This window comes from Ascaphus truei, chromosome 5, assembly GCF_040206685.1.
Source record: "Ascaphus truei isolate aAscTru1 chromosome 5, aAscTru1.hap1, whole genome shotgun sequence".
In the NCBI taxonomy this organism is placed as follows: Eukaryota; Metazoa; Chordata; class Amphibia; order Anura; family Ascaphidae; genus Ascaphus; species Ascaphus truei.
Window position 1 is genome coordinate 176,307,539 of NC_134487.1, and position 27,217 is coordinate 176,334,755.

Consider the following 27,217-nt stretch of genomic DNA (forward strand, 5'->3'; position numbering starts at 1 on the left):
GGGGTGGTTACCCGGGATAGGGGTATGTCTACCCTGTTGGGTGTACTGGAGACTGGCACAGTCGTCGGCCATCCCCCGGTGAGAGGGGGAAGGCGGATGTTGCGGCTTGAGAGGGGGGCTCTTGGGAGAGTCCTGAGGTGAACATTTCCCAGATCTCTATTAACTCAGGATATATGAGCGGTAGCCTTCAGGCGGGGCCTCTGGGGTAGGTAGAGTCTGTGGGGCATCTACCTGGCATATTGCTTGACCCGCTGTTAGTAATATGGTGCTCCACTGAAATGTGGTGTCAAATTCTCGCCCCCTTATCCCTGCTTTGTATAGCCCGAGGAGTCGTCTTAACTAATCCCGGATCTCTATTTGATCCACGAGAGCGGGAACATTCCCAACGACGACCACGTGGCTCGGGGTTCTTGGACCTTAAGGGCCAGGCATGGACCACCTGTCTTGAGGGCACCAGCATGATAAAGGATTGGAGTGATGTTAATTTGACTGGTGAGTAGGGCACTCCAGGTCTGAGATCTCAGCAGCGCCTCCAAATGTTGCCCCCTCCCCATCCCCTGGGAGATATAGCGGCTAGTGTACTGCTTTTACCTGCGGCTCACAGGAGGCCTGAGCCTCCGCTGCTGGCAGCCTGGGGTGTAACTGAATCGATAATCGGTAGCGCCTCCACCTGTATGTGATTCTACTATGTGGAATGACCCCGTTACAGGAACCCCATGCAACAAAACACACCTTGGTAAATATAACAGTTTTACTGCACAGATATATTATATACACAACCACTCTGTCACGCACGACCGTACCCTCCCACACACTGTATGTTCCCCACTTGATACACAGTCCCAAAGTACCTATGGGCCCTTGGGCACCCAACCACCCTGGTGTCCACAAGAAGCCACCCGCCCAAGTGTGTGACAGCGCTGCCCCACTAGAGTGTAAAGTTCGTGCACGTGGTGAGGTGAGGTACCTACCAGGTGCCCCAGCACCCGTGCGAGCCGATGGAGTAAGATGGGATCCGCAGATACGGTGATGTTACCTGCAAAGCCTCCGCCTCTATGGTGGGTGTTGTGCCTTGTGGATGGTGCCACCAGGCAGAGAGTCTATCAGTAGAAGGGGTGATCTGGTCCCAGACCACCGTAGGCCAGGATGCAGCTGCATCCTGGCTGTGTCTCTATGGTACTACAGGGGCGTGTCCCTATCTCATGGGCCTATTCCTGCTGCAACCACAAACAGGGGAGTCGGGCGTTGCTGGGGCCTAACAGGGGGTCTCTGGCCTAGTGCAGGTTCTACAGACACCTGCACATACAACCTACCCTGACCTTGTCCCAGCTCCAACTAGTGTGCTCCTAGCACGCGCAATGTATCAATATCTGGTGCAGGGAGAATGCTGCAGTCCTATTGGCTGGTTCGCGCCATGTGTCCAGCAGCCCCATTGCCTTCTGGGGGCTGTAGTTCCCTTGCGGGGCTTTTCTGTAATGGCCGCCGCTCTGCTGCCATTTCTGCGCACGCGCAACTCCACCGAGCATGCGTGACGTGCGCAAGATGGCGGCGCCCTGCAACGGGAGCCCTTTCCCTATGACAATGGGCACTATGCGTACTGAATTACCTGATGAGAGATCCCAGCATAGCGGGATAACCCCCTCACAGGAACCAATTACAGTGAAGAATACACATACAGGTATATATAACTGGTTTACTAACACACGCACATATATCAATTACAATACAATACACCACAATGACAATGCCCCAATGCAATGATCCCAACACATTGTTCACCACCCCGGTGGGGTTCCCCCAAAGTACTGCGGGTGCTCGGGGCACCTAACCACCCTGGTGTCCACAGAACAAAGCCCATCCCAATGTGTGTGGAGTAGCGCTACCCCTGTGTGGAGTCATTGGTGCATGGTGGTACCTTCCTGGTCCCAGGCCAGACCAGGGTATACTGAGGATCCTGAATCAGCAGGGCCGCAACGTGATCCCATGATATGGGGTCCGCCAATCCCCCTTTCTCTTTACCGGTGGGGTCCGCATCTCTTGAGGGAGCTCCAGCAGGAGTGTCTCCCTTAATGTCAATAGTGTGGTCTGTGGTCTGGTCCCAGACCGCAGGTCGCAGATCACCGCGTGGCCATCCGGTCACCTGCTGCAATACTACTGTTGGGGCTAATGGGGTGTCTCTATCTGGGGCCTTCCCTACAGCACCCACTATCTGGAAGGGCTCAGGTGCCTATGGGGAAGATCTAGCGTAGTTCAGGAGCCACCCGGACACTACCTTCCTCCTTGCTGTTCTCCTTCCGACTGAGCGTGTGGTCCCTTTTGCGCCAAACACACTGCTGCTTCCTTTTCCTCTGCTCCGAGCCCTATTGGCTCTCACTGCCAATGTGGTAAATTGTCTCTAAGGATACTGGGATCTGCAGTCCCCTGCGGAGCGTCCCCTAAGATGGCTGCCGCAACCTCGTTCTACTGCACAAGCGCACTCCATTCATCACGCATGCGCAAAATTCAACATGGCGACACCCTGTGTGCCGGGTCCGTTGAATAGCTCCAGCGGCATCCCCGCAGTCCGGCAACTCACCCTCCCGCACCGGAGGTAAGAAGGGAGCTCCACAGTAAATCATATAGCAAATGGAAATATTACGGTATGCTCATTTGCATGTCTTAGATAGGTCTGCAACCTTGCCTTTCACCATTATCACCCAGCACACAGCGCTTCCACTGCAGCAAGGGATTCTGGGAAATGACATGCAAATGAGCACACAGTGCCACCTTTTGCTTCAAAACCATTTAACATGGTCACCTATAAGCTTAAGCTTGCTGCATTTCACAGTTTTGAGCACAGCCTGGGTTAAGATGCATAACCAGTAAACTCACGCACAGACAGCCGTTTCACTCTTAATGGGTCTCCTCAGTGTGGGGTTGGTTATACTGGCTTTGCAAAATGAAGCAGGGATAGGTTTCACCACACTTAGTTAAGTTATGGTGGGTAAAAAAAGTGACAAAAACCCTCTGCAGTAAAGCATATAGCAAATGGAAATATTACTGTATGCTCATTTGCATGTCTTAGTCTGCGTCCATAGAAGGGCAGACCGCGCTGATACGTCCGCACTGCCTAAAGCCAGTGATTGCATCTATACAGCATGTGGGTGCGCACGATGCGCGTGAAATCAGTCAAAACTGATTTTTCGTGTGATCAGACAGTCATGTGAGCGGTTCGCCCAATGAGGGCAAACCAGCTCCGTGACGTCACTGGCCCGCCCATAGACACGCCCCCGGACGGCGCCCACTTTCCCTCAGCCTCCGCGCGCCTCCACACGGCTGCTGTGTCTATGGACGCAGCCTTAGGCCGTGCTTATAGTGCCGCCGTTGGCGACGGCAACACGGCGGGTGATGTACCCCGTCGCCACCGGCAAAAGTTATGTTTCGCCGGGCAGCGGGGTCGCGGGATTACGGCAATTTCATTTGTTCAAGGGCCGTCACGTGACGCGACAGCCCTTGAAAAATCAAATTTTGCCGGCTTCCATTTTCCGCAACGGCGGCACACTATAAGCGCAAGCGGCGGCGGCAATGTATTTGTTTTCGGGCGACGTCGCGTCGCCGGCACTATAAGCGCGGCCTTAGACAGGTCTGCAACCCTGCCTTTCACCATTATCACCCAGCACACAGCGCTTCCACTGCAGCAAGGGATTCTGGGAAATGACATGCAAATGAGCACACAGTGCCACCTTTTGCTTCGAAACCATTTAACATAGGTGTGAGGTCTATGACAAAGGCTGCTTAGACGGTCGAAACGTTGAATATTCTTTCGACTAAATACATTTGATTTGCAAAAACCGTAACGCCCCTCACTAAACACGTCTTTACTTTTGGACGCATCCGGACTCAGTCCGCGCAGCATCTCGTTACGAGTGTGTGGTTGGGAAGAGAGTGACGTTATCGGCTGGTACCAAGGAAGGGTAGGCGGGGCTGGGTCTCGCGGCAACTTGAGGGGCTCGCGCCCGGACCCTATTCCCCACCCATCCAATAGGAACGCAGCGCGAGACCATGGCTGGAACACGCTCTCGCGCGCCTCCGGCTGGTTGGAGGTTTGGTGGGGTGGTCGCGCGCTTGCTTCCTGCCTATATCACTGCAGGAGGAGGAGGAGGAGAGAGCTGTGCGTCATAGGGGCAGACATACGTACATGCAATATAATAATAATAATACTCATTATTGTTATTATTGACGTCTGTGCGATAGAGTCCTGGGTAGCCTCCCCCTCCTCTCTTCTATCTCCGCAGCTCTGCAGGATGGCGGAGCTCAGGCAGCGGGTGAGCCGGGAGCAGGATGCACAGGAGAAGGTAACGTGGGGGGAGGGAGGGAGATCCACATCTGTCATATACATGTAATGGGGCTGACTCCATCCTTTCTCAGCTATTAGTTTTTATGCTGGTCCCTTATAATTGGGGAGTGGATATGCTTGTAAGGGTGTGGTGGGTGCTGCAGCCCGCCACCCCAGGGTTTATATGTCACTGATTTCGTATGTACAGCACCCCCACAACAAAAATAGTTCCTGCTCCCTTCTGTGTGTGTGTATGAATGCAGCAACCACATACTAAGGCCTGGCTCTCATAGGATGACTGTCTCACTCTATCAGCATCATTGTTGTGGGGTCCATTGTGGTTTTCAATGCACCTGGATCTTGCTTTTCCTTGCAAGCTCCTGTTATCTCTCCTGCCCTGTCTCAGGTCGCTATTGGGGAAGCAGCAATAGAAGTCGAATGGCACTTGTGTTTATAACAGGATGTGTAACGTTTTGTGTTTGTCACTTTCATCTTTCTTGGCTGTAAAATAAAATCTTGCTGGTCCTCGATGGCTTATTAGCCAGGGAGGTTTAGTCCATGCTATCTAATACCTTCCAACATCCTCATCCCCAAACCTTAATGGAACCAGCTGTGCAGCTGGACCACACTCCATCCCGAGGCATAGTCCGTCCCACAGTAAGTCGCCACTTTACATTTTGTGATAACATTGCCCCTTATTATCTGAATAGAGTGTAAGGCCTAGCTCCCACTGCTTGCGCTATGGTGTGCGTGAACAAGATACGGTCCCCTATGGGGCCGGCCCCAGTCACTGCCTGCACGCGCCTGCAAAAAGCGATGCGCGACCACCTTTGGCAAAATACATGATTTTTGTCTTTTAGCACAGCGGCCAAGCAATGGCCACCGCGGTGGTTCAATCAATGAGGGCGCACCAGCTGCGTGACGTCATGGCCACGCCCCCCTCCACGCCTCCCAGTAGCGAGTGATCTGAAGTCCTTCAGATCACTCGGATGCAGGGAACGAGCTCCGCCAGGCACTCCGTCGCATGCACGCTGGGGCCGTAGCCTAAGGCCCCTCCAGGCTGAGCGCGAGCGAGCGATCATAACAATTAAAATAAATTTATGTCTAAGCTGCACGTAAGCGCACGGCGCTCAGCTGCTTGGCGAGACAAATCCAATTTGATTTGGCCGCTCGCTGGCACGTCACGTGAGCAGTTCGCCCAATGAGGGCGAACCAGCGCCGTGACGTAACAGCCGCCCCCCAAGCACACAACTAGTTATCCAGGAATCGCCTGACGTTACGGCACTCAAGCGGCAGCAAGCGTGCTCCCAGCCTGGCCGCGGCCAAGCTGTCACAGTACAGCCCTCATTACCTCTCTATCTTTTTGCGCTTGTTTGTCCATCCTTATTTGCATGTCATTCAGTCTATGTAATTGATACCCCCTGTGCTGTGCTGTGGAATATGTTGGCGCTTTACAAATAAAAGATAATAGTAAAAGGTTTGATTTAACATTTTGATTGGCCTAACGTGAACATTTTTCATAGGTTTTAAGCAGGAAAAGACGCCTGAAGGAAGGTGATCTAGAAAGCGCGTGCGTTATATTTAATTCTTTCACTTGCAGTGTTATTCAAAATAGTAGTAGTGTGAGAGACAGGTGCAGTTGATGCACACAAAGCATAAATAACAATATGCAGGTTATCTCTCTTTTCAGAGGAGCTTGCAAACTAAATGCATATCGATAATATTCTTTGATCCCTTGCAAACAATATTTTTTTTCCCCCTGAAATCAACCAAAGCACGCAGAACCGTCCACTATAACGGCACGTTTTTATCTTGCGTGTATTTTAAAAACGGAATTCATCTACGGTTTCTGTTAACGAGGTGCCAGCATATTCTACAATGCATCACATTGAGCAAGAGACAGGAAATATATAAACCTAATATGTCATCAGAGTACAGATACAACGGAGGAGCAGGCTGAGCTTATAGTCTAATGTATTTACAAGCAGAATTAAACCTTTTAGTGCTGGTAGTGGCCTACAGCACACATTTCTCTGCAACTCTGTCATTTCTGGAACTGAACGGGTTAACCCTTGGTGGTGGTAGCTTTGTTTGTGCTGATCTTTTGTTTTCCCTTCAAAGCATACATCTCTGCTGACCTGCTGCCCTATGTATCCACTACCTTTCCATAGGCAGTATTTTCTCACATTTCCACAGAATCTAGCACCCTCAGGTCTTGAGACATTGAGGATTTATCATTGAACTGTGATAGTTCCGATTGGGGTGCTGTTGCATACAAATTCCTGTTGGCATCAATAGTGCATGATTGGCACTATCTCAGTTTAATGAATAACCCCCATTGTTCTAACATTTTCTTTTCACTGGAAAATGCATCCCCGGTGTAGCTTTCTTTTGCATTTGAAATACAGATGCTGCCTGTGGCATAAACCGCCCTGGAATGATAGAGTACATGCAATGTACAGTACTGACATTACAACTCAACCCCGTGTGAAGTCTTAAAGTGAAACAGTAATATGCTGTTTTATGGCTGTGTCCCATAGAATACAGCGTTTGGAAGTCTTTTCCATACACCCTCTCCCCCCCTTTCTTCATTTCTGCTGAAGCGCTGGTTTCTCTTGATATTATTATAAGTGAGCTTTCGTGGCAACAAAATACCTTTTTGTATCACATGCATTAATTTAAAAACAAAAGATGTGCACTTTGTAAGTTGCATTATGTTGCAAACATTACACAGCAGGTATGTGACGTGTCCACACTGGTGTGGTTTGTGAAGGCAGAGTATTTTGACTTTACATTTTTTGGTGTTTTTTCAGCACTGGGGGTTATGTGGCAAGTAATAATCTCCTCTTCAATAATGTAAACAATGGCCAGAGTCCACTGGTCAGCTGTTCTCTTTGTGCCAGGATGATCAATAGCAACAGAGTTGGCAGCTGCTGCTTCACTTGTGTCCTAATGCAGCCTTCACCTCATTGATTCAGAGCGTTATATATTCCCCTGTAATTAATCCACTTGATATTTATGTCTTAACTTGCATATGATCTATGACTCTCTTCACAAGTACAGTCATACAGAGTAAGTTCGATTCTTTTATTTGACAGAAATTGCCTGCATGGTTCATTTTTCACCAGTCTATGGGTTATTGCAATATTCTATTGTAGTGCTCTGGAAAATACTTTTGTCGTTTCAAGAACTATTTAAAAACATAGATTTCTCCCCCCCCCCCCCCCCCCCCCCCGCTTAACTCATTTCTGATTTCTGCATCTTGGTAGTCACTGCAGCATTCTTTGCTTTTTTTTAGGTATCAGTAGTCCTTATTTCAAGTGGTACAAAAGAGTCTGCTTGTGTATACCCTAAATCCACATGCCCCAAAATTGGATCCTCATATCTTCAACACAAATGAATTCATACTCTTGTTTTAATCTACTTGGTGCAGTTCTGCCATTGTTAGAGAACAGGGGGGGGGGGGGGGGGAATACAATTTGTGATTTTTATTTATTTATACTATTTGACAAACTGATTTTCTGACCAATATTCAGCATATTCTTCTAAAGATTGAAAATGTATCCCTGTAGTAAAATAAAATCTCTATTGACCATCTGGGGACCTCAGACGTGCTTAGGTCATCAAAAGACCTATCTTCAGTTCGATTTACTTTAGCGATACCGATTCATCCCATAGTAATCTAGGAAAGATGTAGCAGAAATTCAGGTTTGAGTCTCAGCACACTTTTGATCCTACCAGCACCAATGTATTTATTGTTCTGTCCTGAAACACATGACTTATTCACAGAATGCGGGGTAGGAGAATTAAATTACCTGGGGGAAATGTAAGCAGAAGAAAAGATAACAGATATTTACAGAAACCGAAAACTCCGGTCTCACTTGATGTGTAGGAAAATATAAGCTCTCCTGTTTGAAACATTTGTTGCCATAGGGCTTCAGTCAAGAAGTGCAGACTGATTGCTTAACCTTTCAGGGGTTTCTTTCCCCCCCCCGCATTATTAATGATTCAAATATTAAGCTTAGGTTGATAGCGTGTCTCTTCATTCCCTTTCTTGTTGCCAGAGGGGCAAGCAGTACAATGCAAAGCGGTGAAGCACATTCTTGTAGTTAACCAAAGCAAAACAACCAAATGTTAAACTAGCTAGAGGTGACCCCGTATTTTTTCTTTTATAGTGTGTGCCGGTCTGTGATTAATAATAATAATAATAATAAATCCGTGCATTCAAGAACTTTTTTTTTGTTCTTGTGATTGTCCCAAATAGGAAGCCATTACTTCACTTGTTTACTGAAGGACAGTATCTGTGTTGTAGAGAGGCCAGGCTGTCACTAAACAAAGCTTTTGGCATACGCATGCAGTCATTTTGCAAACATGGAGTACTCTGCTGTCTGATGCCTTTTAAGTGACAGCATTCATTTCCTTTGTTATTTTCTTGGTTGCTTTTGCTGTGCTGCGGCTGAGCTTGCAGTTTACTGCGCTGAATCATTTTTTGTTTTGAAGCCTCTTGCCTTAATCGGTTCCTTGAGATCTCCATCCCGTTTGCCGTGATTAAGGGAAAGGGTGCAGGCTTTAGTATAAACGTAACTAAATCGTTACAAGAATGAGTAAAGTGCGATAGAACAAAGAACTTGACTTTTCCAAGGGAGCAGATACAAATACGGCCGCAATTATAGCAGACGCGATGGCGCGTGTGATTTTGCGCGCTTCGCGAACAAAGTGCAGCAGCTGATACGGGCCGGCCGTTGTGGGCACGATGCAGAGCGACCGCACGGCAGATGTTTCAAAAGACAAATCATTTTGTGGTTTTTTGCGCGGCGGCCGCGAGCAGTTCAGCCAATGAGGGCGAACCATTCTGATGACACGTCCGCCATGCCTCCCCAGTCGCCTCCAAACAGTGCACCCTTCGCTCGGGCGACAGGCGCACGTGACGCCATGCTGTCCGTTGTGGGCGCGCCTACTATAGTCTTAGCCTTCCACTTATCAGCACATTCACATGTCTAAGGCTGGGAGCACACACAGCGCTACGCGACGTGCGCGCGCTTTCGTCACTGACCCTTGGCGGCCAATGGTAGTGCTCATTGTTGAAACTACCATTGGCTGCGAAGCGCGGCGGCGTCGCTGCTGTAGCTGGAGTCTTTCAAAAGTGTGATTCCAGGCTGCAGCAGCGCGACGTCAGTTTCAGCAGCCAATCAGTGTCCAGGCGTTTTCATTGATTGGCTGCTGAAATGGCTGGGGGACGGGGTTTATTATTTTATTTATTATTTATTCTCATTATTACATTATTTACATTATTTTTATTACATTTATCCGGCGCGCGCCCGCACCCCCCCGTCCACCCGCTCGCTCCCCCCGCCCGCTCGCGGATCATTCCGTCTGCTGGGGATGTTCACACATCGCCCAGCAGACGCGGCGCAGCGAAGCGCTGTGTGTGCCCTCGGCCTCAGACAGCAACCCTACTTTTCACCATTATCTCTTGGCATACAATCCTTCCACTGCAGCCAGTGATTTTGGGAAATTACATGCAAATGAGCTGTGTCACCTTTATCTTCATGTCCATTTTGACATGAGACCCTATAAGCATATGCCTGGTGTATTACGCAGCTTTTCTGCACAGCGTGGATTAACAAAGTACGCAGTCAGTAAACCTAATCACAGACAGATGTTTCTACCTTTTGGGTCTCTTCCGTGTAAGGGATTGTCCAGGCTGAGAGCGAGCGCACGTGTGCTTACGTTCAGCGCGATGAAACACATTGCGACAATGTGTTTGACCAGCATGCGCACGTGCCCATGAGCGCTCTACGCTTAGCTGTTTGGTGAGACAAATTCTTTTGAATTTGTTGCGCTTGCCCTTGTCAATGAGGGCAGACCGCTCACGTGATGTCACAGGTATGCTCTCTTCCCCCCCTCCCCCCCTCGCGCGCGCAACTACGCTGGACACAAATCGTCCCATCTCTCACGGCTCGGTGCTCGAGCAAGAGCTCGCTCCCAGCCTGGCCGCACCCTACTGTCGAGTTCATGCTGCCCCAGACCGAGCGGAGGCGCGTTCAAATGCCTTAAGGCATTGATTGCGCCAGCCCATAGACCGCGCGCGACACGTGAGAAATCGGTTGAAATCGGCGCGTCTAGCATGGTCAAAAAATGCACCCGCTTCACGCGGGGGACGTGACGCAGGCGCACGCCTCCGCTCGGACACTAGCTGTATGGACCCCGTCTGAGGCTGGCTATACTGCCTTTGCAATGTGAAGTTGGAATAGAGAGCAGGGAATTTTTTTTTTAGGGAGTCATATAATAACTATTCCAAAAGTGTCGGGCATGATGAGAAAAAGGAATGGGCAGTTTTTTGTTGTTTAATTTCTCTTAACCTGGTGAGTCACTCTATAATTCAAGGTCAAATGTTCTGATCAACATCATGTGACGTTATGTATCTTATGCTTGTTATGAATTTCCATCGTCCAACTTGGTGCTTGGCAATTCCCCTAAGAATACCACTGTGCTAACAAGCCATCATAATTAGCACCATAGTTTACACCACCTAAAAGGGCCCTGATCAATTTCCTGTCACATAGTACAGTGCTAAATAGTCGCCATAATTACAGTACTATCATAATTAGTTGTGTAATGATGGGATTCAAGAATGACTAAACTTGACGGTAATGAATGGTGTGTTACAGGAACATTTGGGGTTTTCATGCCATGGACGTTGCTTAAATGGAAAGATGGGGCTGGGATACTTTAACCTCCCTGATGCTTTTTGTTTTTTTGCAGCGAAAGGGTGAAAAGACTGAAGGATTATAGGCATATTTTAGATGGGGTGGGGGGGGTGAATTATTGGGAGACAGTTGCTAAGGTAACCTGGCACAGCTGGATTACATCCACCGGAAAACCTATAATTCCCAGGCTGAAAATACAATTTGCGGTGCGTCATTAATAAGATGGTGCTGCGAGTACAGAGAGAATGATGGATATATCTCTCTTTATCTCTATCTGCCATTATAACATTTGTGTGGAGAGAAATGCATGCTCTTAACCCTCTGCAGCCTCTTTCATCCCTTTAACCGCTTCTCTTCCAGAGAGCCTGCTCCAGTTGATTTAGCTTGGAGGCCTATTAATAATTGGGCCTCTGCTTCAGTTGTCCCAATCCAATGTGGCTTTGTTGGCAATTTTGCTTTTACAAGTTTAACAGAAGAACTGATTCCACTCTGAGTCAATGGCATGGAAAGCTGTATTGATTTGTGTCCGCATTAACCGCTCCTGTGGGATTAGGCAGACCATGTATTTGTGGCCTGTATTCAGCATTGATCGAACAGAAACAGGATGTTGCCTTATGTGGTCTCAGAAAACAGTGACATCCAGCGTTCAAAATCTGTATTGGTGTAATGCGCTTCTGGCTTTGAAACATTAACAACTGTGGGAAATTGGACATTGCTGTTTTCAATTTGTACATTTAATACAGGGTTGCTTTCCTTCAGCGCTGTTCTTAGTTGACACTGACTCATTCTAAACAGGTTTGCTCCACCGGGAATGATACTTCCGAAACTTAATTCAATGAGGGGAAAAAAACAAGGGTTGCACATGGAGCCACAAACATTATTAAAGCTTAAAAAGGCAAAGCTTTTGGTTCGAAATCCATATTCGGGTCTGTTTGTGCTTTTGTTAAATGTGGTTGTTAAGTTAATAAGACCAATTAAACACTCTAAGGTCATAGGGACTGATTCTTTGTGCCTAAGTGGCCATTTTTGTCCCCGATACCCCACTCTGGTACATATGCAATTAGCCCCATATAACTGGACTGTGACACATTTATATAAACCTATTAAGTGGCACGAGGATCTGCAACATGGGGGTTTCTATTATTATTATTCATTTTTTTTTTTTTTTACCAATTGTTGTTTCTTTTACCAATGTCATTTTATTTCTCCCCTCACGCTTCCCAGGAGCCTGAAATAGACGGCAAAATTGATGGAGAGACCACATCAGACAGCGAAAGTAAAACCGACACAGGTGGAACGCAACAAGGCACTCCTACAGATGATACGCCGGAAGTCCTCAACCGGGCCCTGTCCAGCCTATCATCCAGGTAACACCCCTTGTACTGCATTATTGTAATCACAAGGTGCTTCGTTCCCATGGCCTATTCACTGTCCGCTACAGAATTGAAGATTAAAATAAAATGATGACTTCCCATGTTCATTTTATGAGTTCTGTTTACAGCCGGAAAAAGTAACTTGACAATACTTAACGTGGATCTACATGATTGCAAGAGAGACTCCTCCACATTATTAATATGAGACTAATGGCTTTTCACTGGGTATCATGGACTGCTGCTTTAAGCAGATTATACTTGAAATCACTACTTTATACTAAGCCGCAGTTGGCAGACTCCCTAATGAATTGGTGCAAGGGGGAAAGTACATGTTCCTGATCACTTTGTGGGAATACTTATCTCCGTTGCTGCCTCTGGCACCACAAAGCTCATCCTCTGCTCATAAATATAAAGATGTAGGAGACGTTAACGCTGTAGCACCTGTTAACGCTGCACGTTAATAAACAATGGTTAAGGAGATACAAACACGTGTTATTTATTTATCGTGTTATACAGGATATTAACAGGGTAATAATGTCTGCTACATCTGTAGGTAAATGTACAGTGGGTTTTTTTCACGGAGTTAAACACAGATCTATACTGAGTTTTAATATTGTGGTTCAATTCTTGACGATCTCCTTATATACTCGGATTTATAGAGCCACACAAGCTTTCACTGCTGCCATTTGCTGCCATACTTCAGTGTTTTCTTTTTGTCAGTTAGGCCGCGGGCATGGTCAGCGCTTACCCGCTGAGTCATGCTTACCAGTGAGCCCCTGCAGCCGCAATGAGAGCGGCTTTAGCAGGGGTTCACGCAGGCGTGCGGAGGAGACAGTGGGATTTAAATTTGCGTGCTGAGAGGAGCGCAGGGCCGGTCATGTGAGCGGTTCACCAAATGAGGGCGAACCAGCTCCGTGACGACACTGGCCCACCCCAGACACGCTCCAGGACGGGGGCGCAGACTAAGGCCAGGGAAAGCACCCGCTTTCCCTTAGCCTCCGCACGGCTGAAGTCCCTTTTTACTCAGCCTTCCTCTCTCGTTACAGTAACTCACAAACGTAGCTTCGAACAATTTCCCCACCATTCTCTCACCAAATGCACTTGTCGTCCCGCTACTCCCAGTGATCTCTCGTGCAGAGGCTCCCGACTCCAGTCCGCAAGGACCACTAACAGTGCAGGTTCTTGGGATACCCCTGCTTGAGCACAGGTGGTTCAGTCAAGATGAGTAGGCCACCTGTGCTAATGAGGAGAGCCTTAAAACTGAACCGTTAGTGGTCCTTTGAGGACTGGAGTTGGGAACCGCTGCCTTAGTACAGTTACATTCACTCCTACTTTGCCAGTATATCTCCCACTGTACCACAGACATTGTATGTTCAGGCCATGTTACCCTCTCACCCTCTCCCCATGTTCACTTTTTTTCCCTCTCTAGTGTGTTGTACAATTTCAGTCATATTTTTGCTGGCTTGTGTTGTAAAGTGATGATTCATGTGAAAATACAATGAGACAATATATAGTGTCATTGTGCAGTTAGTGCGTGAAACAGAAATGTAAAACTAGTCCCCATCACTCTACCCTTTAGTGCTTACGATCTGCAGCCAGTGCAGGAATAGGCTGACCATGATTGCACATGGAATATAGGTGTACAGTACATCTTTCGGGATGCTTATTATTTATGCTGTAATTAAAAGATTATCATCTTTACTGATTGCTACAGAGTTTCTGTTTTTAAATCTATGGATAACTTTGCATTGGTTTTACAGTGCACAGGTATTTTTGTTTTAACTTGCTATTGATCTTTCATTTTTTATTAAATAAAATGAGAGAAGTTGTTTGCCGGTTTCATCTTGCTGTAATAATCACATAATTTCCTGATGTTTCTGGTTGATCACATGTAGGTCATAGTTCTTTTCTCTCTCTTCAGGTGGAAGAATTGGTGGATTAGAGGCATCCTAACGTTGGCTATGATTTCGTTTTTCTTTTTTATAATCTACTTGGGACCTATAGTGCTGATGATGATCGTAAGTTGGCTGTAAGGGGATGTGCTGTGATGTTCTTAAATGGTAAAATAATGGAGTTAACCCCTGGTTTCAGGTAATGAATAGCCTGGTTAAAAATGCTCTCTTCCCCCCCCCCCATACTTTCTGCAGGTGATGTGTGTGCAGATTAAGTGTTTTCAAGAAATTATCATGATCGGATACAACGTATACCATTCCTATGACCTGCCCTGGTTCCGCACACTCAGCTGGTAGGTGTATGAGAGGTGAACACTTGCAATACTGTAGGTACAACCTGTGTACACAAGGCATCTATCTTTGGTTTCTTTTGTAATATAACCCTGTGGGTGCCCCAGGGCGTAGTCACTACTTCATGAGGACTGACACTCCGGGGGCCCCATGACGTGGTGACTACGTTATCCTCAAAGGTCCTATTTCTCCCTGCTTTGATGGTGTCCCGCGTTCCCATGGAGTGAAACGGAGAACTCTTTGTCCGTTTTCCAGAAAATGGCCACCGCTGTCACATGACTGCTATTGAAAGCGGTCACGTGACCACACTGTGCCAGAGAGGTCGTGACACTTTGGCACCACAACCCCTCTGATATTCAGAGGGTTAAGACAGTAAAAGCATCAGAGGGGTTGATGTGCATTAAAATGTATTACTGATTCTGCTTTTTATAGACCGGTAGAAATCTTCCCTACCCTCCTGTCTTTTTTATTTAATTTATTTTTTGTGTTTTGGCTAAAATGTTAATGAACAGGTTTTTGCTGTTTCATAAGAAGCAGATGGCAGAAATCTCGCTGTACTTCAGTCTCTCTGATCTTTCCTTTGTCATCAATGACCTCACAAATCAAAGATGGCCACCCCTGGAATCCTGCAAACAAAGAACATCAGAAAACCTGAAGCATTTTAAATTTAGATTTCATTATCATTCCTATTGAGCAAATATGCATTTTTTTAAAAAACGATTGAGAGTATGGTTTAAAAATGTGCTCCAGGCCTTTTTTTGTGAACACACGCTGCTCGACGTTCTTACTGCCAGAAGGGCCTCACTTAGTTCATTCTTTGTGGTCAGTAAGCGTCCGTCACATTTGTTTCCTCAGGTACTTCCTGCTGTGTGTAAATTATTTCTTCTATGGGGAGACGGTCACAGACTATTTCTTCACCCTGGTGCAGCGGGAGGAGCCCTTACGAATTCTCAGCAAATACCATCGCTTTATTTCCTTTGCACTGTACCTGACAGGTAAAGCCAGGTTTCTGTGAACCGTCGACTGTCTCTGCTTACTGTTTATTGCCAATAGAAAATAGAAACTGGCAGATGCTATCCACATGCCTCAGACTGCCACATCTTCTTAACCTCTTCAGCACCAGAGGGCTCAGCCCTTCTGGTGCTGAAGGTATTAAATACCATACTTTTGATAGTGCAATTTCACTTGGCAATAAAAGGTTGTGGACAGCTGACGTTTATTATATATTATAGGCTAAAGCAGTAAAATTCCGGGCATTATTGAAAATCCTGCTCTCTGATTTGGTTAAAATTCCGGCACTATCCAATCAGTAATGCCCGAAATTTTAGCAGCTTGCAGTGTAATTTTCAATGCGTTTATTTCTAGCCAATCAGCTTTCAGAACAGCTGGGGCAGGGGATTGGTCAGAATGAAGTAACAGCTCTGAGATAGCGCAGGGGATTGGTCAGGAAGTATCAGCCATGGGTTGACTCCTTCCAATCCCGAGCTGACTGAGATTTTCTGAGCAGATTCTGTTGAATTGGGGGGGAGAGAGTCTGCAAAGTTTAGTAAGTGGCTGCATTTTTTATTTTGGCTGCAAAGTGTGTGTGTGTGTGTGTGTCAGTAGCAGTGTTTATGGGTATAGCAGCAGCAGTGTGTGTGTGTGTGTGTGTGTGTGTGTGTGTGTGTGTAGAGCGGCTGTGTTGTGTGTGTATAGAGCTCCAGTGTGTGTGTGTCAGTGTCAGCACCAGTGTTTATGGGTGTAGCGTGTGTGTGTGTGTGTAGAGCTGCTGTGTTGTGTGTAGATCTGCTGTGTTGTGTGTTGAGCTGCTGTGTGTGTACACAGAGGGGGCGGCAGTGTGTGGATATAGATATCTGCAGTGTAAGAGTATATAGAGGTGGTTTCATGTATTTACCATTTTATTTTAATAAAAAAATCTATATAACTATACAAAAGTGTCTGTCTATTTATGAAAAAAACCTACATTTAGCCTATAATAGTAATAATCCCCTCAGAACAGGGCATTACTGGCCAATAATGCCCTGGCTGGGTTAAAGTCCCGACTTCACCTCGGGCCTTCAACTCTTCCAGCCAGGGCATTATTGGCCAGTAATGTCCTGTTCTGAGGGGATTATTACTTAAATAACCATTCTTCAAGACGTAAGGGTGGAGGGAATCAAAATACTACTACTTTAAAGTGGCAATCCAAGCTCTTTTAATTTTTTTTTTTTTTTTTTAACCTTGGAATAAAGCAGAGGGTCTCCAGAGCTGAACCCCATTCATTTCTTCTCAGGGGACCCCCTGCTTCCGCAGATATTTGCCTTAGTAGTAGGTGCCGGTAGCCGCTCGGCTAGCAGGGATCACGTTATGGCGGCCTTTCAAAGCTCCCGTGATGTAATCAGGTTTGGCTTTCTATTGTGACGCGGCAGCTTTCAACTTTAAAGCCCAGCGAGCAGAGCATCTACCAGCACCTACTACAGAGGTAAGTATTTGTGAAATCAGGGGTTCACCGGAGCTGAATTTAATGGGGCTCACCTCCGGAGACCCCCTGCTTCAATACTGGGTAACAAAAAAAAAAAAAGGTGCTGATTGCTCCTTTAACGGAAGTTGTTTGCATCATTTTGATAGGGACTGGATTCTGACATTGCTGCCATGCACAAGTCTCATTTTTCTTTCTCTTTGTATGGTACAGTAGTTACTCTGAAAACCTGTCAATTTTTGAAGGTGCAGACCACGTTGTAAATGTTATTGTAGCTGCAATACAGTGAAAGTACTTCATTTTTTTTATATCTGTCTGCTGACTGACAGCTGTCCCAATGAGCTGTCCATGCCAATGTTATTTCTATGATTTTATTTTAACTTTCTCAAGGTTTCTGCATGTTTGTCCTGAGTCTGGTGAAGAAGCACTATCGCCTACAGTTTTACATGGTATGAACATATATATATATATATATATTTTATTTTTTCTTCAGCCCCTTTTGTATGCAGCCATGGCAAAGATCTAAAAACCCATTCTTTGTCTGTCCCATAGTAAAACCTGTAGTTAAAGTGCATCAGTCTCTGAATGTTTGCATATCGTCTTTATTTTATTATTTCAATTTTTTACTGGGTCATTTTTGTATTTTTTTTTTGTCTGTGCTAGTTTGGCTGGACACACGTCACACTTCTGATCGTCGTTACCCAGTCTCACCTTGTCATTCACAACCTGTTTGAGGGCATGATCTGGTGAGTCCCTTTTTAAATCATGTATTCTGGGAATCCAATGTTTGTATACCCTCTAACTTTAAAGACACACACACCCTCAATCGAAAATCTGGATTTGTTCCTTTATTTTAATTTTTTTTGCAACATATGTGGGATTTGCCCAAAATCACACATCACTGAGGGACCTGACACAGTATGCCAATTAATAATATTTTTAATACCCAAACTTTAAAAAAAAAAAAAAAAAAAAATTTATGCCTAATCTGATTTTACAACCCTTTTTTACTTAGGTTTATAGTGCCCATCTCCTGCGTAATCTGTAACGATATCATGGCATACATGTGTGGATTTTTCTTTGGCCGCACTCCGCTCATCAAGGTCAGTTCAACCTGCCCCTCCGCTTCTGTCACTGATGCAGTGTGTTACTTCACAGGGTCTGCTGTTTCCCAAGGGGAAGAGGCAGTGGGATGAATGTTTTATAGTAAATGCAGCAGAATGGTGTGTGTGTGTGTGTGTGTGTGTATATATCTATATCGATAGATAAAGATATAATTGTTTTTTTTTCAATCTCGGGGTATGATAATGGAATAAAAAATACAGACGTTTTTTATTAGATTGTCAGTTCATCTGGACATTAAAAAAAAAAAAAAAAAATTTTTTCTGCTACAGTATTCCTTTCTTAAGCACTTTCCAGTATTTCCCTTTACGTTTTTGTGTACACGGTCGGTACTGTTTTTTGAAAAAATAAAATAACTGATAGATTTGTGAATATGAATGTAATTAAAAAAAACCATGGTGTTTTAAAAATGCAATGAGCTAATAAGTAGTGTGTGTGTGTGTGTGTGTGTGCTGTATTGATTTGCTTCTCGTATTTGCCTTCCTTAGCTGTCACCCAAGAAGACCTGGGAAGGATTTATTGGGGGCTTCTTTTTCACAGTACTGTTTGGATTGTTGGTAAGTACTGTACATTTAGCGCTTCTTTGCTCTACATGTCAGATCCTGCTGCCAGGGACCACATGCAGACCTGTACATGCGCTTATTGCATAGAGAAATACCCATTGCTTAACAAAAGCAGCTTGTATTTCATATTCTACCAAATGTGCTGTCAAGCTGTTTGTGGCTTTCAGATGTAAATTTACAAAACAAATAGACGCATCTAAAAATTAGGAAGCGATCCTTTATACTGTGTTAAATTGCTGAAGGATTTCACATCTATCATGCCAGTACACGTTGCAAGGTGCAACTGCCTTATAATTGTTCAATGTTTCTCTCTCTCTCTCTTTCTCTCCCATCTTTGTAGCTGTCCTACGTCATGTCAGGATACAGCTATTTTGTTTGTCCCGTGGAGTTTAACAACGACACCAACAGATTCACTGTGGACTGTAAGCCTTCCGAACTGTACCAGCTGCAGGAATATCACATCCCGGCTGTGCTCCAGTCTGTCATCAGCTGGGTGAGGACTCTGGGAAAGTATAGAGTAGGAAGTCTTATATGTCGATCCGATCAGACAAATATTACATTATTCTCCTATACCTCCTCGCTAGTTCATACAACTCAATACAGTCTAGCAATGCATTGTTTAAACTTTACTTATTCATATGATGCTGCATCATATACTCTATAAACCTTCGTGTTAGCAGTGGTATTCATAAGGCTTTAAGATGTGAAGCCTTTAACTCTCTGAGCACCCTTTTATCACCAACAATGCTTGCCAGCCCTCCTCTTGTGGAACCTGAGGCAGACCGTATTTAAGTAATAATCCCCAAAGAACAGGGCATTACTGGCCAATAATGTCCTAGCTGGAAGAGTTGAAGGCCGAGGTGAAGCCAAGGGACTTTGTCCCAGCCAGGGCATTATTGGCCAGTAATGCCCTGTTCTGAGGGGATTATTACTATTATAAGCTTTTTGTTTTTTTCATGAAAAGATAGACACTTTTGTAGTCATATTGATTTTTTTAGCAGCATGATCGTCTACATTCTTTTGCTCTTACTGCACGTGTTTATTAAAATGAAATTGTACATACACACAGCCCCTCTATATATACACACACTCTGCAACCCCCGTCTATATACACAAACACTCTGCCCCCCTACATATAGTTGGGAGCCCCCCCTTCTATACCCACAACACACACTCTGCAGCCCTCCTCCACCCTCTACACACACATAGTAGCCCCCGTCTACACCCACAAACACATTGCAGCCCCCCGGTAAACCCACAACTACAGACACACACATCAACAAAACACACACTGCAGCCCTTCTCCACCCTCTACACCCGCTGAAGACACACACTGCTGCCCCCCTCTATACCCACAAAACAAACACCAGCAGCCTCCCCTCTACACCCACTACAGCCCCCATGTAAACCCACACACACCAACAAAACACTCTACACCCACAAAACACACTGAATGCAACCCCCCCTCTATAGCCATACATACATACATACACCCCAACAAAACACTCTGCTGCTCCCCTCTAGACCCACAAAACAAACACCAGCAGCCTCCCCTCTACACCCACTACAGCCCCCATGTAAACCCACACACACCAACAAAACACTCTACACCCACAAAACACACTGAATGCAACCCCCCCTCTATAGCCATACATACATACATACACCCCAACAAAACACTCTGCTGCTCCCCTCTAGACCCACAAAACAAACAGCAGACAGAAACACACCTTTCTCTTCATACTCCTGTGCAGCTCTCTGCAGGCAGGGTGGGGGAGGCGTCAGTGCCTTGCTGATGCCTCCTGTGCAATCACCTCCCATGTCAAGAGCTGATCTCACTCTATGAATGAGGACTGAAAGCTGATTGGCAGAAAAACTTCTGGCCCATTACTGAATGGATAATGGCCGGAATTTTAACCAATTAGAGAGCAGGGATTTCAATAATGCCCGGCATTTACCAGCTTTAGCCTATAATTAGTGGTAGCCAACCTTCAAATGTTAAATTGGATTTTAAAACCTTGCTTGCTTGGTCTTGCCCTGCAATAGGAGGACTCTTCATTTATAAGACAGGCTCTTCTTCACTCTGCAATCTTTCAAAACTCCCAATGCACAAATGACACTCTTACAGAAGAGGCAGCTGCTACCAGTGCCAGTACCTTACACAACCTCTCTCTCTCTTTGTTTTTTTTTTTTAAATTTTATTTCTTTTCCCCCCTCCTGCAGAAGACGATCTGGATGTACCCTTTCCAGATCCACAGCATCGCTCTCTCTTCCTTTGCTTCTCTCATGGGTCCATTTGGAGGATTCTTTGCCAGTGGTTTCAAGAGAGCCTTTAAGATCAAAGTAATGACCTGTTTACTCCAAAGTAGAACTATGTAGTATGAATGCTATGTAAACAATGCAAGGGGGGATTTACTTCTCTGCTGGCCTTAAAGGTGCAGTGCAACATAGGACTGGATCAAACAAATAGCAGTGATGTTTGATGGGTCAAAGCTACGTAATGGGCGCCTTTAACACACACACATGCGCACACACATCCTTTTTTGAAAGTTCATTGTAACAATGTTTGTAAACATCTAAAGTAGTGATGTACCGGCTACCCGGCGCTTTTTCGGCTACCCGGACCTGGCAGCAGGGGGCTGGAACCGGTGCCGGGTAATTTCAGAGCAGCTGAAGACGTGAAGACTTACCTGCAGCTGGCGGCGCAGGGTGAGGAAGACTGCTGCGGAGTATGAGGAGTACCGCGGCAACATCGTGGGAGGGGCAGCAGCAGAAATCCGTGTTGAGCCGGTGGGAGCAGCGGAACACTGTATAGCTGATGCCGGTGGGAGCCAGGGATCCATGTGACCGGAGCAGGAGCGTTCCTATTGGACAGCCGGGGAGGAGCTGGCTGTCCAATAGGAACGCTCCTGCTCCTGGCACATGGGTCCCCGGCTCCCACCAGCATCACCTGTGCTGTGTTCCGCTGTTCCAACCAGCTCAACAAGGACGTCTCCTGCTGCCACCGCCACCAGGATGCCTGCTGCTGCTCCCGCGATGTCGCCGTGGTCCTCCTCACCGTCAGCAGCTGTCTTCCTCACCTTCTGCTGCCGGCAACAGGTAAGTCTATGCTACCCGGTGTCTCATTTTGCCTGGGTATAATTTAGCACTCAGTACAACACTAATCTAAAGTATAGACTTTTATGTGTCCATAAATCTAATACCTTATGACTGGGGTGGAGCACCCCCCCCTCACCCCTCCCCATTGAGGTTGCCACTGTATATGATTCCAAAGGGTCCAACGTGGTTTTAAAATACACATCTCCATTAAAAGCTGGCAGCTGTTTCTTGTGTGTGTCACAGCAAGTGTTATAGAGGCTGCAGTGTATTGAGATTCCTCAGTAGTTTGTCCAGTTCCCGCTTCCCCTTATGCAGAACAAAGTTTCTGTCTCACCTCAGCCTCTCACTATGCGGTTTGTTTGATGTCCTAGGATTTTGCAAACACCATCCCAGGCCATGGAGGCATCATGGACCGATTTGACTGCCAATATTTGATGGCAACCTTTGTGAACGTGTACATAGCAAGTTTCATCAGGTGAGGCATTACTAAAAGAGCCCATCTCTTATGTGATAAGAGCTATAGTGTTTGTGTGCCTAAGAGGTCAGCAGCGGTTTTCAGATATATTTTCTTACTGGAGCACTGACGCACCATACATGGAGTTTTATAGACTGAATAAACTGCTGCCTATAGTGTTTACAATCTATCTTTTTGTTGCTTTATGCTCAAGGTTCAATCATTGCAAAATCATTGCAGTGATATTCAAAAAAAAACATTGTATCTCCAAAGCAGCTCTTCATTTTTATTTTTTTCAAATCTATTAATTTCAATTGCTTAAGTTTTATTTTCTTCCTAGGATCAAAATGAAGCAATGGTAGTGACATGTTTTTAAATCTAGGTGATTTACACATTCATTCATGTAAAAAAAAATTTTATATATTTTTTTAATTCATATCAGTCCTATCTGTATTTTTATTAATATTTTAACGTTCATTTGTGAACCTGGTGATCAGAGACTTGAGAGAGGTTTGATTTCCTCTGCTTGCTCTCTTTTTTTGTGTGATATCACTGTGTGCTGAACAGGAGTTTGCACAGGCACAGCCCCCCTTCCACCTACTCTCTCTCTCTCTCTCTCTCTCTCCTCCCTCCCTCATTTTTGTTATTGGATCTAACGGAGAGAATGGGCTAGATGCTACGTTTGATTGCAAAGTGCTCCCCCAACCCCCTCCCCATTCAGAGACCCCGGGTTGAAAAAAAAATTCTTAATTTTTAAAGAGTTAAAAACTGCCAAATGTTTGCGTGAAGTCTGATTTACATTTGCCTATGGAAGACCATTCGGATTCAGTTGTGTACAAGAAGTTGATAATTAAAGTGATTACGCCTTTAAATATCAACATAGCTCAATTCTATATCATGAATGGGGTATATAATACAAGGAAAAAATGAAGAGCACAAACTGGATTATCGGTCAAGAAAAATATGGAAAAGCGAACAAGATGCACACAAAATTAGAATAAAATGCATAAGCCAAGACACAGCTTGGAGCTGTGGTCCTAACCAACATTTTTACTATTATGATTGTAATATCAAAACTATGGAGGGAAAGTCCCACATCACTTTAGAGGCAGAAATCTCTGGATAAAAGAGCCCTCTGTTCTTACAGTTTTTTTTCCCTTTCAGGGGTCCCAATCCAAGCAAACTTATCCAGCAGTTTCTAACCCTGCGCCCGGACCAACAGATCCACATCTTCAACACGCTCAAGTCGCATTTAGCGGATAGAGGAATGCTGGGAAATGGCGAGTGAGCATAAACCGGTGGTGCTCCCAGGCAGGCAGAGTTGGCGTTGCTGTGTAGTGCTATTTTCAGCCTCTTCACTGTCCGAAGGAGCTTTCAACCCCTTCCGGCAGCAAAGGGGTTAATAATTCCTTTTTGTAAACATTTGTGTCGTTTCATTCTTGGTTTTTTCCCCTTGTCACAATTCTGGTTTGTTTACACGTTTTCAGTCTGAACACTGAGTAGAACTGTACCCATCACGCTAGCACGCTACACACAATACCTGTGGACTGAAAAGCTTTCCACCTGTGTGATTTTTTTTTTTTTTTTCCCCAGCCCTCTCACACACACCTCTTACAAAGACTAATTACTGGTATTTTAGTGCAGCGGTTACGTAGTAGAATCTTTGTTTTAATAGCATTTTTGAACACTTTTAAAACGGTTCTAAAATATCACTTATTATTTTCTGGGCCCACCAACTTTTTTTATGACAAAACGTTATTTTATTTTTTAAGGTCTGTTTACAGTATGTTAGCAGTTGTTTTTGCACCAGGTGTAAAGTATTGCTATTTTTTATTTTATTATTATGATCACGGTTTTTAAGGAACTTTAGTGCTGGGAAATTGAAACCAAAAGCGAAGGCCTTTAAGAAGCAAATAATTTCAAAAGGGTAAAAGTGTAATACTGTATATGCAGAATTTTAGCTGACACTGTTGAATCTTCATACAATGATCATGTTTGCACAGGAGTGTGAGCTGCAGGTTTTTGACGTTACAAAGCACAGTGGTGAGTTTTTAATGCAGTTCTCCATTTCTTATGGTTATCCCTTTTCTGGGGCAGAGAAAAAGCGTTAAAGGTTCAGGTATCTTTTCCTCAGTCCAAAATTGTCCCCTCATTTATTAACTACATTTACTTTTTATGTTTTTATTTTATCACATACTTCATTGAAAAATTGTGTGTATATTTATTGTAAAATATTTGCAGGGATTTTTTTAACCCATCCCCTGTCAGGGCGGCCTGTTTTATAATGTCTTTGCAGCCCTTCTGGCAGTGAAGAAGCTACAAAATAGCTACAACTGTGACTTTTCTTAACAGTGCTTTGTGTGTGTGTCTGTGTATATATTCACGTGTATTCACACACATGTAAGGTGCCATTTCCCCAATGCTAGGGGGAGTAAAACGTCTGCTACATCTGTATATTTACAAATGAGCCACATTTCGGCAAAAAAGTGACTGCAAGGACTTGCAGGCCGACTCGTAGAGAAGATAACAGACGGGGGACCATGTGACGATTTGCTTAGGTTTTTTCTCGAAGGCTCCCGTTGATCTCCGATAAATCATGAGTGAATCTTGATGAGTGAAGTTTACATTATTTCTAGTGTATGATCTTTTTATTAGACTTGCTTTTTGTTTGTTTTCATATAATTTTGAGTTCCTGTCCAGTGGAATGTTCCCCTGCCTCCTGCTGCTCGCAACCTTGCGTATCTGGAGGAGTGTGTGTGTGTGTTTTAAATGCCCCTCATCCAGATAGAATCCTTTTTAAAGCACATTTGTTGAAGTGCTATAAAATTAGTAATGGAACTGTGCATCAAGGCTTGGGCTTAGAGTCTGTGAGGTCTAATCTCTCTTTAGACCTTATTTCTGAAGTTTGATGTAAGAGACATCTAACCCTTCTGATGTAGGCTGAAAACATTTTTCCTTTCATGCTGATGGATCAAATTGTAAAAATGTAGATTTCTGTGCCCAAATTGCTGTAAAAAAAGAAAAACCACTAATATTGGCATTGAGTAGCCACAACTAAGAATCGGTTACAGCAACGAAAAGGTTGTTTGTATATACACACCCATACATTATGTTTAAGGAACTGAATGAAGTGATTCTGCTGCTATATGCTGTTTTTAATCTCTACAGTGCCAGTGTCATGTCACTCAGCTTCTGAAAAGTGGTCACGTTATGGAATGGGTTGGTGCACTTTTGTGTGTCCCCATTTTAAGACCATTTCATGGCCTGTGTAATTATACCGATGACCAACAGCAGTTTATTGTGAATTTATGAATAATTGTATAATTTAGCTGTCAAATGTAGGCAAAAAACAAACCACTTTATTGTAAAATGAATCATTCCAGACAGTATGAACTTTTATCTGAATCCTCGGATAGACGAGTGAGAAACATGCAGATGTAGTCAACGTTATTACCCCCGTTAATGCAGAATAACGGAAGAAATAACGCGGTAAATATCACACGTGGTAAGGAGATTCACCAGATACCATTGTTTTTAACTCGTGCGCACGCTAAAACTTGCGGTAATAAAGAGGTAGCGTTGTATATACACAAATATATATATAGTATATATTTATAATATATAAATTGTATATACAATGTATGATGCATACATGTCTCTATATACAGTATGTGTGTATGGTGTCTTCATTGCATCCAATATTCTAATTTTAAAGAAGCCCTTCTTTGTTTTTGTAACGCGGTTCAGCTGCGGGGACCTCCCACCCATGTAATAAAAGTGGCTATGGGGCAGTTCAGGGGATGGGCTGCTGCTTTAAGGAAATTGAAATTGTCGTTTATCAAATTTGTTTCCCACTATAGCGAATGGCTGTACTTTACTTTTTCTTCAAATGTATCATGACAATATTGTGTGTTTTCTGTAAAGGCAAATAGTACAGATTTTTTTTCTTAACTATTTTTATTTGAGATGGTGTCATTTTGTAAAGTATTTTGTGTCCTGCTTTGGCCGTTATTGGTCCTTTTTTTTCTTTCTTGTAACGGATTTGCTGCCAGACTGGATTGCAGCATATTGTGCAATGTTTCACAGGCCACACTGGCAGCGAAAGGTTTAAAGATATTAACAGTTCCTCTTGATTTCCACACTGTAATGCTACATAACTATTATTAACCCCTTTACATTGCAGGCCTCTCTAACAGCCAAGGGGTTACATGTTATGGATACATGCTGCTTATGACCGTTTTATTTTATAATTACCTCTAGTGCTGATATTTTAGCAGCATACATTCTTTAAACAGTGCTTTTAATGCTAACACATGGCCATTGGAATTTCCATAAGCTTTTGAGGTTGTTATATTACTGTCTCGGCACTGCAGAAGTTGGGTGACCAGCCAATCATTATGGGGCAGAACTGATGGAATGCAGTGCTACAAGCTGAGGATATTGGCATTGAGTTGGTCTATAGAAATTAATGCACAAACAGGGCGTCTTGAATAAATTTGGATCTAACTGCCTCGCACATCCTCTCTGAAAGGTATCCCCTAGCAGTGGCGGTATCGCTCTATGTGCAGCTTCTGTGTTTAGCAATACCTGTAGATGGGCTGTATTTGGATTGAATGTTTTGACGTGATCTATTGTATGTTTATCCTATTTATATACTTATGCAACTGAGAAATAAATGTCTCCAACACGAGACTTTCTTGTCAGTGAATTAGCAAAAGTGTGTTGATTTGAAGAATTTTTTCCTCTTTAAATTCAGGTTTCTGAACAATGCACCTAGTGTGTCTAAAGACTGGCTTGTTTTGTTTTCTGCACATGACGTTTTAGTACAGTATCTATACATATTTTCACATATATCATGATTAAAGTAGTATGATATCAGT

The 27,217-nt window shown here is 44.6% G+C and overlaps 1 protein-coding gene across 1 annotated transcript; it reads left to right on the top strand.

Moving 5' to 3' along the window:
- Positions 1 to 4,017: 4,017 nt before the first annotated feature.
- CDS2 (CDP-diacylglycerol synthase 2) lies at positions 4,018 to 27,041 on the top strand. Its single transcript, XM_075601295.1, has 13 exons — positions 4,018 to 4,334; positions 12,250 to 12,392; positions 14,320 to 14,416; positions 14,546 to 14,643; positions 15,497 to 15,636; positions 17,490 to 17,548; positions 17,763 to 17,845; positions 18,115 to 18,202; positions 18,710 to 18,778; positions 19,125 to 19,277; positions 21,008 to 21,127; positions 22,255 to 22,358; positions 23,502 to 27,041. The coding sequence occupies exons 1-13, from the start codon at positions 4,284 to 4,286 to the stop codon at positions 23,623 to 23,625; spliced, it is 1,329 nt and encodes a 442-aa protein (XP_075457410.1). The 5' UTR covers positions 4,018 to 4,283; the 3' UTR covers positions 23,626 to 27,041.
- Positions 27,042 to 27,217: the final 176 nt, after the last annotated feature.

Coding starts and splice junctions, on each gene's coding strand:
- CDS2 (XM_075601295.1), top strand. CDS start 4,284: ATGGCGGAGCTCAGGCAGCGGGTGAGCCGGGAGCAGGATGCACAGGAG. Junction 14,417..14,545: donor CTATAGTGCTGATGATGATC/GTAAGTTGGCTG, acceptor TACTTTCTGCAG/GTGATGTGTGTGCAGATTAA. Junction 18,779..19,124: donor CAGTACTGTTTGGATTGTTG/GTAAGTACTGTA, acceptor CCATCTTTGTAG/CTGTCCTACGTCATGTCAGG.